Source organism: Vespa velutina, chromosome 9, assembly GCF_912470025.1.
Source record: "Vespa velutina chromosome 9, iVesVel2.1, whole genome shotgun sequence".
NCBI classification, from domain to species: domain Eukaryota; kingdom Metazoa; phylum Arthropoda; class Insecta; order Hymenoptera; family Vespidae; genus Vespa; species Vespa velutina.
Window position 1 is genome coordinate 882,294 of NC_062196.1, and position 15,207 is coordinate 897,500.

Consider the following 15,207-nt stretch of genomic DNA (forward strand, 5'->3'; position numbering starts at 1 on the left):
AGTGTGATGGAAATGAGAAGAAATCCAAATTGTTTACTTTTTGGTAACAAAATGACAAAAAAATTTCTTTCAAACACAAATACAAATACAAGCATATACAGCGAAAATTATTTCTAAAGCTGAAAATATATACGAGTGTATTATATATACGAATAAATAGCTCATAATAAATCGCGAAAAAATTAATTTTATTGATATATCATATTATATTTTAATATTTATATTACAATATTTTATTAACATAATTTTATTAATATACTAATAATATATTTAAATACGCTTATTAATTTCATTATTAATATATTTTTATTAATTTAATAATTTTATTAACATATTTTAGAAATTGTGATATAAAAATAAAAAAAGTAAATAAATATTAAATAAATATTATGTTTTTCAATATATATTTCTTATTTTTTTATCATGTATATTTATAACACAGATTGTTCTGATAAAAGCCTAACTAATGTTGTTAATTATATCATCTATATAATTAGTATAAATATAAATGGATAATTCAGGCGAAATTTCGATTTTCGGCCAAATTTGTAATAAAGGATTCGATATTCAGATAAATTGAAAAATCAATGATTCGGGATATTCCTAAATATCACTGTAGATAGACGCTAAAAATTAAATATTAATATCAATCTTCACCAAATTATTTCCAATTTAAAATTTGAGAATAAAAAAGAGATTGAAATCTTCGAAAAATAATCAACATTTATTCTTTACTCATTTGTTTCTTCAACGCCATTTTCTGATAATTTAGACTGAAGGAAAAAAGCTAATTATAATTTACATAATAGTAACATAGAGTAATAACTACAAAAAGCCAATAACAGAAATGCCCTTTAAATGCACAAAAATGTACATTCGTTTTAATATACACTTGTCAATCTTTTAATTAATGCTCAGTCCTCTGTCACATCATTTTCCAAGAATCTGAAAAATTTGCGGTTATAAATTTAAAAAATCTCGTTTTAATTATATAGAAGTTTAAATAGTTGAGGAAAACTTAAAAATCAAGCTACATAATTCATATTGAATAAAAGTTATTAAAAACAATAAACTTTTAAAATAACACTTACTAGAGTATAAAAAAGTTAACTGATCTAAAACATATTGAACAAAAAATTATGCGAGAACAAAATAGGTGGCTCATTACCAAATTTATGATGTACTACAATTTTCACTACTATTTTCACTACAAACTCATACATTCGGTTCAAATGACTATTTTGTTGAAACTGTATATGTCATTATAATTCAAATAATTTTAATGTCAGAGAATTAAGAATTGGAACTTAGGAATGTTATTATTTATCAATATTAAAATTAATGACATTATTTATCAATAAACTTGAATTTTACAAAGTAAATAAAATTATTATTGACAAATAGTAAGTAATGTAAATTAGTTATAACATGTTTTATATATAATTATTTATTATCACGTAATTATATTATATGTAACTATCTAATTATATATAATTATCGTATATAATTATATATACTTATTATAATTATGTATAATTATTATATATAATTATGTATAATTTTATATTATATTAATTATAATATAAAAAATTATATATAATTCTAAAACTATTTTATGATAATGTATCGTAATTTGAATTCTGGATTTGTGAATAAAAAAGGGAACTGAGCGAATAATGAAAAAACTTCTCTTTATATATCTATATATTCATAGTTATTGTGTTTCTTTGAATTAAAAATATAATCTAATTTAATGTTAATTAAAGCAAAAAAATCCTATTTTTGTGTCGCTCATATACATATATATATATAAAGAAAAATTAATAATTCTCAATCGAATAAGTTAGAACCCAATGGTAACATGTCGCCATTTATATGAATTTAATAACTAATGAAATAACAAATTATAGATGGGTTTATTATTGCAATTAAAATTTTCATTTACAGTGAATAACATTGACTCTACTTCGCGATTTATGTCCTTTTTTTTTTGCAGCCATGTTCTACAGCAGAACAACAAAAACAAAATTATTTGTATCATTATTATAATAAAATAACGTTGAAATTATTAAGAAAGTGTTTAATATCTTATTGCGATTTCTTATTGTGACTAACGCTGACTCTATTTCGCAATTGTATGTACTATTTTTTAAATATTACTTAATTATATTCGACGTACATCATACATTGTTTAAATAAATATGAAATAATCAAAAGTAATTAATTATTTAAGCTTAGCCGTATGTAAAGAGAGAATTTCTTTATTTACTGTTTGGAATGCAAAATAATATTAAATTAATAAGCATTACAGTCAAGCTGTAAATTTTTGATTTGGAGTTCAAATTTTATACGTATTAAAATTTTTAACGAAAATTATTTTATATTTAACGTGTGTTACGAACTGTATAATATTTAAATAAATAGATTATTATTTAAATATCAGATTATTGTAAAATAATCGAAAATATAAATTATTTAAATGAACAAGTACGAGCAGAAAGAGAGAGAGAAAGAGAGAGGAGCGCTTTGATGTTTATTTTCACTATTACGAGCTATGTAATGCTTAAACAAATATGCTATTGTTTAAATATTAGTTAATTATATTTCATGTACATCATATATCGTCTAAATGAATATAAAATAATTTGTTAAGTGAACAAATATAAACGAAAATTTTCTGATTTATGTACTTACTCGTCGGAATACGAATGATAACTGATTCGATAATTATCGAAGTCTTATGTTTCCTTTTTTTTATTGTTTACATCAGTACATTTCCATAACTCAAATAGACTTCTATTGATCGAATAAATATTTATTTTAAACTTATTGTCATTAATTATACAAATAATCTCATTAATTATTTCCTAAAAATATTACAGTATAAAATTCAAGGAAGCATCATTGACGATTGAAATGTATAGTATCATTTTATAATGTAATCGTTCGGATCATCTACTTGTTAAATTTGAACTTGCAATGAGAATCAGGATAAAAATAAAAATTTGAATAATAATAATAAGTATGAGATTATTATAATATTTTTTCTTTTTTTTTTTTCTTTTCTTTTAAAATGTATATAATAATGTGAATCTTCGTATTACATTTATTTTCGAGATAATTAATTGAGGTAATATCAGTATTTGAAAGTCATCGTTTTTCTATACAAAGAATGTAATTATAACAAAAATCTTGATTTTAAAAATAAGAAAAATTTTCATTTTACGTATACATACACATACAAATATTATAGTTATAAAAGATTAATTAGCATACGTATAAATTTATAAAGGAATTAACTATTATTTCAAATATAATATAATGATACCTATAGGATTACTATTTAAATTTCTCTGAATAAGAATCTCATGTCTTTTCATTATCAATATTTCATGGATATCATTAAATCTCTAAGCAATCCAAGCTAATTATTCGATTAATTAATTAATGTTATAGGATATAATATCTAGCATTCGTTAATGAATTTTGTTTATACATCCAATCCGTACATCGAAAACAAGCTATTCCTTAAAAATTTATTATCAGATGAAAAACGTTCAACTTTATACGGATTCAATCGAATCCTAGCTGAAAATAAATAAGATACAGCTATAGCGTACCGACTTTATTAATATCGGAAATTGTTTCTTTCTTTGTAATACGATTATATCGTTGAAAAACTCTTATTTCAATAAACTCGACCGCAGTTTTACATTTAACAATCATAACATAATATTGCATCGCTGGAATGTAACTTTCTAAAATCCGTTCGACTTTTCAATCTTTTCCGCAAGCAATCAATCTGAAAGGAACTTTCAACAGAAAAAAAAATTCCAATTAATCGCCTTAAATCCATTAAATCGCTGATGCATGTTACATACAATAGAATACTGGTAAATATTATTATACTAAAGAAACAAAAGTAAAAATATATGATAAAAATCATCCACTTAAAAAAGAAAAAGAAAAGAAGAAAACAGAAAAACAAGTAAATGCATATCTATTATCTCTAACGTCAGAAAGAACAGATAAAAAGTAAAATAATAAAGCTGAAATTTGTATATTTTTTCTTTTTTTTTTCTTGATTATTAAAAAAAATATTTTTTTTTTTAATAAGAAAAAAAGACACGAAATATAAAACCATATGAAAAAAAAAAGAAAAAGAAAAAAAAATTCAAAAAAAGAAACGGAGAGATAAAAGCAAATAAGAAGAGAATGGAAAAGACATAAATCGAAGTAGGAAAAGAAGAAGAATAAAAAAGGGATGAAATTTATTTAACGCTTCGGTGAATCAACTGGCGTTAACGCCGAAGAGTGCCATAGGAAGCAAATTTTGAGTCGTATCGCTCGATATATCTTTCAGCTAGTGCCGAGACAGTGGCTATCAGTCACGAAACCCTCGTCTATTCCATCCTAACCACCCCACAACCACCCTATCGTTCCACCTCTTATCCTTGATACTCATCCACCCACCCATCTGGTTCCACTACAATTTTATGGATCATCAATCACCGATGCAACGCCAATCCAACGTTAACGCAAAACCTTTTCCGAAAAGACGCTAGTAGCAAAACATCCGGGCGAATTATTGGGGAAACTGCAACCGCATTGTCGGACCTTTTCTCTGCATCGAGGTTTCAAAAATAAAAGAAGGAGAGGGAGAGAGAGAGAGAGAGAGAGAGAGAGAGAGAGAGAGAGAGAGAGAGAGAGAGAGAGAGAGAGAGAGAGAGAGAGACGTATAATTTATTTCCATGAGTTTTGACAAATTATCCTAGGTCCTAGTACCAAAAGAATTACAAGATAGTAGAAAAAAAATGTAAAATAAAAATAAAATACACAGCACGAAGTAGTACATATATATATATATATATATATATATATATATATATATACCCATATACAGAGTGTTTCGAAATATATACATATACCTATATATAAAATGTTTCAAAATATGTGAACATAACTTTTCGGGTGGTTTCAGTACACTAAAATAAAGAAAAAAATTCATATAGCCGTATACCCGATATAATCTTGTTTCCAAATTGTAACTGTTCCTGTCTTTCAGTAATTCAGATAACTTTACTGACTTCTTCCTTCAACTATTTATAAGATCAATTAGAACAGAATATTTAATTTTCACAATTTTCATCATTGATCATCTGACCTATCTGCATATCATTGCATGAAATTATTAACAACAATTTAGCATTAACGTTTAGGCATATATATATATATATATATATATATATATATAATAATTATTTTAGAATAATTATTTTAAATGGAATATTAATTGTATATATAATTGTATATATAATGTATATATATTTAGTAGAAAAATATAAAAAAGAAATAAAAAGAGAGAGAACATGTTCAAGATTTTTCAGAAACTAATTTCAAGATAATTTTTCTCACGCACATTTCAAATACTCTTCCAATGAAATGAGAAATCTCTGTCAAACATCATTTTTACTACATAACTATATATTCACAGATAAAAAAAAGAAATTCTTGCAATATCAACGACAAATATCATTTTTATATTATCTGTACTTCACTCATATACGTACGTATGGGTAGATATTATACGTATATACGTATAAAACGACAGAGAAAAATATAGATAAAATTCGTAATTGAAAATTCGACGAAGCCATTTGCTTGTCGGGCTAAAAAATTTCACAAGCACCTTCGGGCAACGTAGCGTGTAGATGGTAAATATATATAACATATTCGGAAGTCTAGTTCAAAAACGTTACCATAGCAATGTATTTCGATACTTTATATATCGTAGTTCTTTGAAGATAGTAGAGGTATCAGTACTTGTAGTTGTTGTTTCTCTGCGTGTATCGTACGATTCGCTCTATTCCTTCCTGGTATCTTGATCAAAGACTCTGAAGCGATCTTTGCAATCGTCTACCCTTTTTATCCTTCATCGATAAGAAGAGGAACGTATCAAAAGTATCGAATGCATCGAATTTAGTTCAAAGGTTCTCTTCCACGAACATCGAAAATGTATATATATTCTTTGCACACAAACTAATCCGATTTCGATATGTTAAACCTCACGTATATTTTTCCTTTTGGATATTATGAATAACGGATTCTTCATTTAATATCTATAATATTAAAAGAAACGTAAAAACAAATTTTGGGAAAACACGCCAACGAAAACGTTGGCATTTATCTTCTTCTAATCGCGATAGCGGGTCTCGCTAGACCGCTAACGAAATGTTTATCTTAAGTGGATATCGTTGATTGGATTTCCGATCGGATGTAATATTCCCTTTCCGAACGACCATGGATGGTTTTGAACGAATCGTAGAACGTTACTATTGTCCGATATCCGAAAAAATAAACGTTATAGTTCGGCATTTTTTCGAAAATTCGCAGGAGATGTTCTATGAGCACTGGGCTTATCGAGCGGATGCAGCTGCCATCGATAGATATATATTTCTGGACAAATTCACCGTGATAGTAGATGAATTTCGAGCGAACTGCCCGTCCCAAGTCCCATCGACGAGCTTGATCCAAATAACGCACGATTACTGTTAAATCCAACGACACGACAAATCAGTGCTAAAATCTCTAGCGATAAGTTGCTAAAAGAATACTTTCGTTCGAACGATTGTAAATATATATACGTACACAAACATATAATCTTTATAATAAAAAGAAACTGTTTGAAAGTTAATGATTCAAGGATAATTTAAAAATGTACCTGTTAACACTTAATGTTAAAGATTATTAAATACAAGTAACTTACTTATACACATATCTATATTAAAAGTAGAATAAAACGATACCTTCAGAAAAGCAAAGACATAAATATCTAAAAGTGTCAAGGAAAGAAAATACGAAGAATAGAAATGAATGAAAAAACTATAAAATCGTTGAAAATTTCGGGGTGGTATCTGGCTTACAGGACGTTTATAAGACAAATATCATTTTTATCGGAATTCGAGAAAATTCCACGGTGTGGCTTCGCGTGAATTATCGCGGCCGTACAAAGGTGCACACAGGATCGGACAGTGAAAAATGAGAGGACGTATTTGCAATATTCGATCAATAAGTTACACGGCTCATAGGTGGTGGTCGTTCAGCAGGAGGGCACCCTTTTGGATTGAACTCGGTTCGGCCGACACTCTGCGGCCACGACGGCGGCCGCATCGACGGCCACACGTAGTCCGTGTCAGGATTGTACGCTCGAATTTTATATCCCCGCAATGACCAGGCACGTTCCCTGTTCAACCTTCTTCTTTTCTTTTTCCTCTTTCTCTCTCTTTCTCTTTCTCTTTCTCTCTCTCTCTCTCTCTCTCTTTCTTTCTCTCTCTCTCTCTTTTCCTCTGTCTCTCTAACATACACGACACTCGAATCACTCGAACCAACTGATCGATAAAAAATTTTACTCTTTGCGGTCTTCCCTTTCAAAGAGATCGTTCATCTCATCCTTTTTTTTCTTCTCCTTCTAGAGAAGCATTTTAAAAATTGGCTATCTTTTGTGAGATAAAAGGAACCGGTTTGCGTTCCTGTCCATGACAATCGAAAGAATTCGACGATACTCGTGGAAAATAGAAAAATGATATCATTTTTATTATATAGCACGAATATTGAACGAAATCTACATTTTCTCTCGTCGTCTAATTTTGTTTCTTTTTTTCTTTTTATTCATTTATTTTCATTTTCAGAGGCACGTGCCAGGATAAATGGAACATCGGATATTTACGTCAAAACTGGAAGTCTATTGACACTGACCTGCCTCATGTCCCAAGGTCCTCATCATTTGGGAACAGTTGCTTGGTATCGTGGCAACCATGCTGTAGTTACGTCTCCACGATTAGAAAACGACGTCAACGCGGAGCCACGTATTACCGTTGAAACGGAATGGAGCGACGCTCTTACGTCAAGGTAAAACTTTCTGTATTCTTTCATCCTCCTACGTTCGCCATTGAATAACCACCAACGACGAAACACCGTATGATCGATCTTAAATAGAGACTAGATTTTAATGATACTGTCGCTCTTTCTAATTGATACCTTGGATAGTTAGTAATTATTGGTGCTGTGTTCACATTCCCTTGAAAGGATCGTTAAAGATTGCACCATATCGTCACAAACAACAAATAATAATCCAACCTTTAAAAATTGTCTTTTATTAATAAAACAGACCCGATTGAATTTTATTTTTGTGTCTAAAGGGAAAAAAAATTATATTTAAAATTTTGATATTCACGTCAATAAACGTTTATATATCTATATATTAATAAATTTGTCTTTGACTATGAACTGATAATTAATTTTGTCTCGAAAAAAAAGAAAGATGAAATAAAATAATACATATAAAAGTGTGTGATAAATGAGTTATCTCAAAGTTACATGGCATTATTTTTCCATAGTAACTAGAATTCGAAAAAAAATTCAAATATAAAGAGGACGTTTCGAGATTTCCGTTTGACAAAATTCAAAAATCATACGTCGTCTCTCACGAATATCTCGTCTATCTGGCTTAGTATTTCTGAAAAAAGATATACCTAACGGCGTAACGGAATTGCGCGGGAAAAAAGGATACGATACAAAGGGTCTTTCAATCGCGTCGACGTAAAATCCGCGACGGTAGAACGCGATAGGCGGTTTCTCGTATATCGTTCGACGGCTTTGCGATATGGGTTATAACTCTACTCGTAGATATCGCTGTGAGAGCGGGAAAAAAAATGTTCCAATTTAAGAGCAACGCCAGGTATGCAGATGAAAATCAGTCACGGTGAAACGATCGAGCAATACGCGCATGCTCGTTGAAACGATATTTCATTTGATCTCGAAAATCGTGGCCTCGGGTTAGATTAATTGCTCTCTTTTTCTCTCTTTCTCTCTCTCTCTCTCTCTCTCTCTCTTTCTCTCTCTCTCTCTCTCTCTCTCTCACTCTCTCTCTCTCTGCCATGATACGTGTGACAATTTCAATAACGCTAAAAACTACGCTTTAATATACATTTCTCACTTATTCATTTTATTTTTTGTAAGATAATAGATCAGAGTATCAGGTATATAGATCTTTTAAAAAAATTGTTGTAAATTCAAATGGCCATGACTATAAATAATTATTAATATTTTAGAAATCTTTTAACATACATCTATTTTGTTTGAGATAAAAACAAAAATTTTTATTTCAAAAATTAATCGATATCGATTCAAATGATCTATAAAAATTTTGTTTATTTTATAAAAAGATGAATATAAATAACCATATACGGGCTTAGAATATTTCTGCGAGTATCAAACTAAAAAATACTCCAATAGAATTTTTATTTATTATTATTTGATAGAACTTCATAGAATTATGATTTATTATTATATATTACATTATTACAAAATTAAATTTTTCTAGTTTTAACGACAATTTGTCTCATTGTATAAAAAAAAAAAGATGATCGTAAGTAAATATATGTTTGCTTAAAATCTAAGTGATATCAAATTAAAATAAATGATTAGAAGGATAAAAGATTATTGGATAATTTAGAGAGCACGCGTGCCATGAAACTGCTCGATGATACAGCTTGTATCTCTGGTATTAGTGAGAGAACAACGGTGTCCTTTGTCAGGTGCGTTGCGCACCGTGAAGATGCATCGGGCATGCTCTGCATTTTAGGTAGCCTCTTGTTGAAGAGAGAACGAGAGCGAGAGAGAGAGAGGGGAAAGAGAGAGAGGTTAGCTCCTCTCGTCGTACACCCGAGCTAGATACTCTCTAGCTAGTTTCTCGCTTCTCTAGGCTAGAATATCGTTGGGCACATTACGACCGGCCACGTCCCACGTACGTAATACATACGTACGACATACATACGTATACGTTGTACATCTGTTTTTGGACGTGATTGACGATTGTCACGAGGCGCGATGCCGGTTACACGTGGACGAATTTACGAGCTCTTGTTCAAGGACCGAATTAATTTCCTCTCACTCTCTCTCTCTCTCTCTCTCTCTCTCTCTCTCTCTCTCTCTCTTTCTCTCTATCTCTATCTCTATCTCTATTTCTATCTCTATCTTTGTCAAAAAAAAACAAACTTATCTTTATTTTTCTTTTCGAAATAAATAAAAAAGATGAAGGAAAATAAATATTCTTTATTATTATTATATGATCGTGTTTAAATTTACGTTTTCTATTTTAAATATTATATTTCGAAAAAAACGAAAAGAGTCATTTTCGTTCTAAGATCTATTTCAAATATATCACGGTATCAATCTGTAACATATACAAACAATGTACAAAGAGCAAACGGTATAATCTGAAAAGATCGTTATTAGTCTCCAGAGAGTAATAGATTATAACGCAATGAAATAAGCTTGGAAGATATAGTTTAACGAATGATCGATCGAGCAAATCACGGAGAATAGTTTTTCTATGATTTCTTAAACAACTAGAACGAGATCTCTCTCTCTCTCTCTCTCTCTTTCTTTTTCTTTTTTCCCTTTCTGATACGCTTTGATGAATACTCGGAACGCGTTGAAAATCTTTGAACGTAAAATTGAAAAAATTTGATGAAGATTACTAACATCGGTATATTATTGGATTATATTGCACAAGATAGAAACATCCATCGCGATGTTCAGTTCAAACAGTTTATCTGATATCGACATCGATTAGTTGTTGCCTTGTCGTCGATATGTCCCTTTTGAAAAACGACAGGCAAGTTGCGAGAGTTGATTATCGCTCTGGGCTCTCCATTCAAGTACGCGTACCTGTTTGTGCTCATACTTTTCTTCTTCATGCTCTTGGCCACCTAACAGAAGTGACAGCCAGTATCGGTTCTCGAGGCTTTTGAAATACACCGATAAAATGCAACGCCCACGGCTGCGGTTAGAAGTTTACGATGGACCGGTCGAGACTTCGGGAAAATGGACTTTTTCCTTTTACTTTTTTCTTTTTTTTTTCCTTTATAAAGAAGAAAAGAAAAGAAACATCGATAACTGAACCACGAGCCATTGGTGAACATTTTTAAAATACTTTAGAAAAAGTAAATCGAAAAATCGACAAGAAATCGAAACGATTTCTTTAAAACTTCCAAGTTAATTTTCGCTATTCCTTATCCACTCGTTTCTTTTTCCTTTATCATTCTGCTTCTTAAAATTCGAATAAATCTTACTTCGGACGATCATGGTGTTTCGTTTGAAAAATGACTTTTTAAAACCTTTCGAATTTATAGCTGGAATATATATATTTCAAAGTAGGAATACATATATTAATTAGAAGTAATGTCGAGTGGAATATTTCAAAGAGAGTTTATACTTTAGGGTGGAACTGATGTTTATCTGATGTTTCCGCTTTCTCCTTTCGCCTTATGTTTCAGATTGAGGATCACTCATGCGAAATTGAGCGACTCCGGGAATTACAGTTGCGTACCCACCTTTGCAAAGAAAGCAAGCGTTACCGTTCACGTTATCAATGGTAAGTTATTAATGTCATTATATATATATATTATTTAAATTATTATTTGCTATAAAGAATTGTTTTTCCTGAATTACTCGAAAATTAGCATAAGTCTTTATTATTCCAAGCGTGAAATGCTTTTCATATAACTTGTCATCTTGACTAGAGTCATTTCGTTTGGTTTCCTCTCTCCCTCTCTTCGTGTCGCTTACATCCCATCCCTTGTTCTTAACCATCCTTTATTCTATCCTGTCTAAAACATACCCCTATCTCTTATACGTTGTCTTCCTGTCCTTTGCCCTATCTTACCGGTGTCTAGAAAGAAAAAGGAATACAGCTTTATGCTCCGAGGAAAATTTCTACTAACTTTCTATGACGTTCACGTAGAATACACGATATTACTAATCTCTATGGTATCAGGGTGCTTTCATATTATAAGATACGATCTCCGGAAAAACAAAGACCTTCCTTAGTGGATATATAATACCTCTTAATTTTGATAAATTTCGTAAAGCGATCAAAAGTAAAAAACATGAACTTTTTCTTCTTTTATTTTTTTTTTTGTTCTCTCTATAACCAAATTACTTTCGTGACTAAAAAAACTTATGTAAAATAAAAGTTACATTATTACGCGAAGTAATAATTAAATACAAAATGCAGATACATACACACACATAAGTATGTAACTTGAGAGTTACTACGATTAATTTGACACCATTTTTCTGACCCATTAATGTCAAAGAAAAATACGATGCACGTTCATTCGCTCCTTTAGAGAAGTGGAAGATTTGCCGAACAAGACCAAAAGATAAGGGATGATGAGGCAGCTCAGGAAGAAGTTCGAAAGGTCGAAAGAATCGAATTACGTCTGGGCAGAACAGAGTTGTAACAAAAGGGGGATAATGGCCGGTAGAAAAGCGGTACACCGTTTCGAACGGAATAAGAGAGGAAGAAACATAGGGGAAGAAAGAGGGAGATGGTAGGTCTTTAGAAGGATGGAATGGTCCGCAAATTACAGGCGCTACGCCGCGAGCTTTCGTCTAATTCCTCCTATTTACGGTGATCTTCCATCCGTGAACCAGTTTTGATGAGGGCTGCGCCACCGTGCGTGTGCCTTCAACTCCCTCTTTCTCTTACTCTCTCTCTCTCTCTCTCTTTCTTACTTTCTCTCTCTCTCTTTCCTCTCTCTCTCTCTTTCTCTCTCTCTCTCTCTTTCTTACTTTCTTTTTCTCTCTCTCTCTCTTACTTTCTTTCTCTCTCTCTCCCGCTCTTTTTCTCTCTCTCACTCTCTTTCTGATTCAAGAGTAAGGATAGGACTTTGCCTCTGTCCAAGTGAATCGAACTGGAATACCAACTTCTGAAAAGACGTCTTTCATCTAGCCCTTCGACGTCTTTTCTCCAATAGTATGAAATCTTTTATTTTATTTTCGATGTCTTTCTCTCTCTTTTTCTCTCTCTCTCTTTTTCTCTGGTTCCTAATGTATCTAATATCTAATATGTTTAAATGCTGGATGCGAATTCATCGTCGATGAGATATTATAATTTATTTTAACTCATCACGTATGATCTATGGAACGAAATAAATTTTTTTCGTGGATAAAACATTGTACAATTATTCTTTGGCGAAGAAATTCGAAAATTATTGTAACACGTACATATTGCAAAATTATTTAATACATCGAACGTTAATATCTTGTACGGTTAATTTTCAAGACATTGTTTTATGTAAGTAATTGCTCCTCCTCGGTAGCGGTGACGAAATCGCATGCGGCGACTCGACAATGAAAAATTACTGCCAACGTCAGACCAAACATGTATTCCATCGTCTTTATCATGATATTACACTTTTAGTTGGGAAATGAACTTTTATGAGTTTAACCATAGAATCTTGTAATCTCGTTGTTTAAAGAGTTTCACATTTGTTAATATGATCACAATTTTTCTTCTATTCTTTTTTTCCCCGTAATAACTCGTTGATATGTTTTCATTAAGGCATTTAATTTTTAATGATCATATAGATATTTTTGAATAAATATAACTCGCTATAGAATTGATCGATTTTAATTATATTTATAGGATATGTATAAAAAAAATAAAAAAAAAACCAAGTTTATCAAATAGAAATGCAATTTTTTTAAAAGTACTCGATGTTTAATTTGTTAAAAGCTTTTTTTTGTATTTTATACACTTCTATAAAGAAACACTATATTTTGTTTAATTATTGATACACTTTATGTAACACACGAATTTTTCGATATTTATATTGAAAAATTCATAGCTCTTTGTACATTTTATAAAAAGTTTTAACAATATTTTAAATACCATCATGATAAGAGTAAAAATAACTAGGTGAAAAACTATTTGATAAATCTATCGAAATATAATGTAATAATGACTAGATTTAATAATTCTAACGATATTTGAAAATGACTAGAATCATTAGGATTCGAACGACGTTCCGTTTTGCTTCTATTATCATATCTCATCGATCGTAAAATAAGAAAGTAGGTACTAGCTTCCACGAAGTGTAGAAAGAAAAACAGGGAGAGAGAGGGAAAAACTTCGGGCGCGTTCATCGTTTATTCTGCATTGGTGCATACTCGAATCGCCTAGTAGAAGATTGGAATACGCAAATGTTTAAAACACTCTTCGCTGAGAAGGCGGTATACATATTATACAAAAATTTAAAGAAGAGTATACGAGACCTATAAGGTCAACCGTTCTCTCGTTTCTTTATCTGACTTTTTCATTTTCTCTGTCTCACTCACAGCGCATTCATGTTCGTAGATAATACAGATAAATTCTTTTTGTTTTACAAAAATACCGTAATGTGCATTTTTTACTTTAATTTATTCTTCCTCTCTTAGCCACTTCGACCTGTTCTGTTGCATATTCTCTGTTGCATAAATAGAATAAAAGAAAAAAAAAGAGAGACGAAGACAGAAAAAAGTATGAAAATTCGAGGATTGTTATAAGAATAATGACGCCAATATTGAGTATATAATTGTACGGAAAAAAAAATAAACAAGAGCAACTTTTATGTTCAGAAATGTGATGGGAGAATAGAGCGAGACAGGAAGATAAACCAGTCAGCTCTGTCTGTGGCATTCTAAAAGCAAGACTCTTGAAGACCAATCCACGCTTTGCTCATTTCGTTTTTACGTCTTGCCCACGATTATGCTAAACTTTCATCATTCTGTAATTTTCCGATATTATCAAAATAATTGCAATTTGGATTTGAACTTTTCATCTTTACATTCACCAAAATGTTTATTTTTGCTCGCTCGAAATTCACAATGAATTCGAATTTTATCTATCAAAATTCACACATATAAAATATGTATTTATTTATTTTGTTTTTTTTTCTGGATTCATATATTCAAAAACCTTTCTACCTCGAGTGTCTAGAGTCTTTTAAATAACGTAACTTCTCGATTAAATAAATATTTCTTTATACGTATTACACCTTTTTACGAAGTCATTTGAAAATTGAAGTCTTTTATACATGTAAATTACAGTTGAGTACATTTATGAAAATATTTCAAACAATTCTTTAATATAAATTATTTTCTGACGTATTTTTCATAAAAAACATTTTGATGGACGAACAATCTCTTAAAACACCATTCTTCTGAATATAGTACTATATTATTCATCCGCGCTGGGCTATTCCGTCTACAACTAAATACGAGAATGCATATAAAATCAATACCAATTGATGTATTGGATACAGATATACAAATATTCATCGAAATATTTTTCTCTTGGGCATATAAAACGATACCAAT

The 15,207-nt window shown here is 30.4% G+C and overlaps 1 protein-coding gene across 1 annotated transcript in view; it reads left to right on the forward strand.

Moving 5' to 3' along the window:
- LOC124951850 (zwei Ig domain protein zig-8-like) overlaps window positions 1-15,207 on the forward strand; it is a 294,625-nt gene that overhangs the window by 242,464 nt on the left and 36,954 nt on the right. The window contains exons 4-5 of the mRNA XM_047500804.1: window positions 7,689-7,908; window positions 11,340-11,437. Coding sequence (XP_047356760.1) covers window positions 7,689-7,908; window positions 11,340-11,437 — 318 coding nt within the window. The remainder of the gene's footprint in view (window positions 1-7,688; window positions 7,909-11,339; window positions 11,438-15,207) is intronic.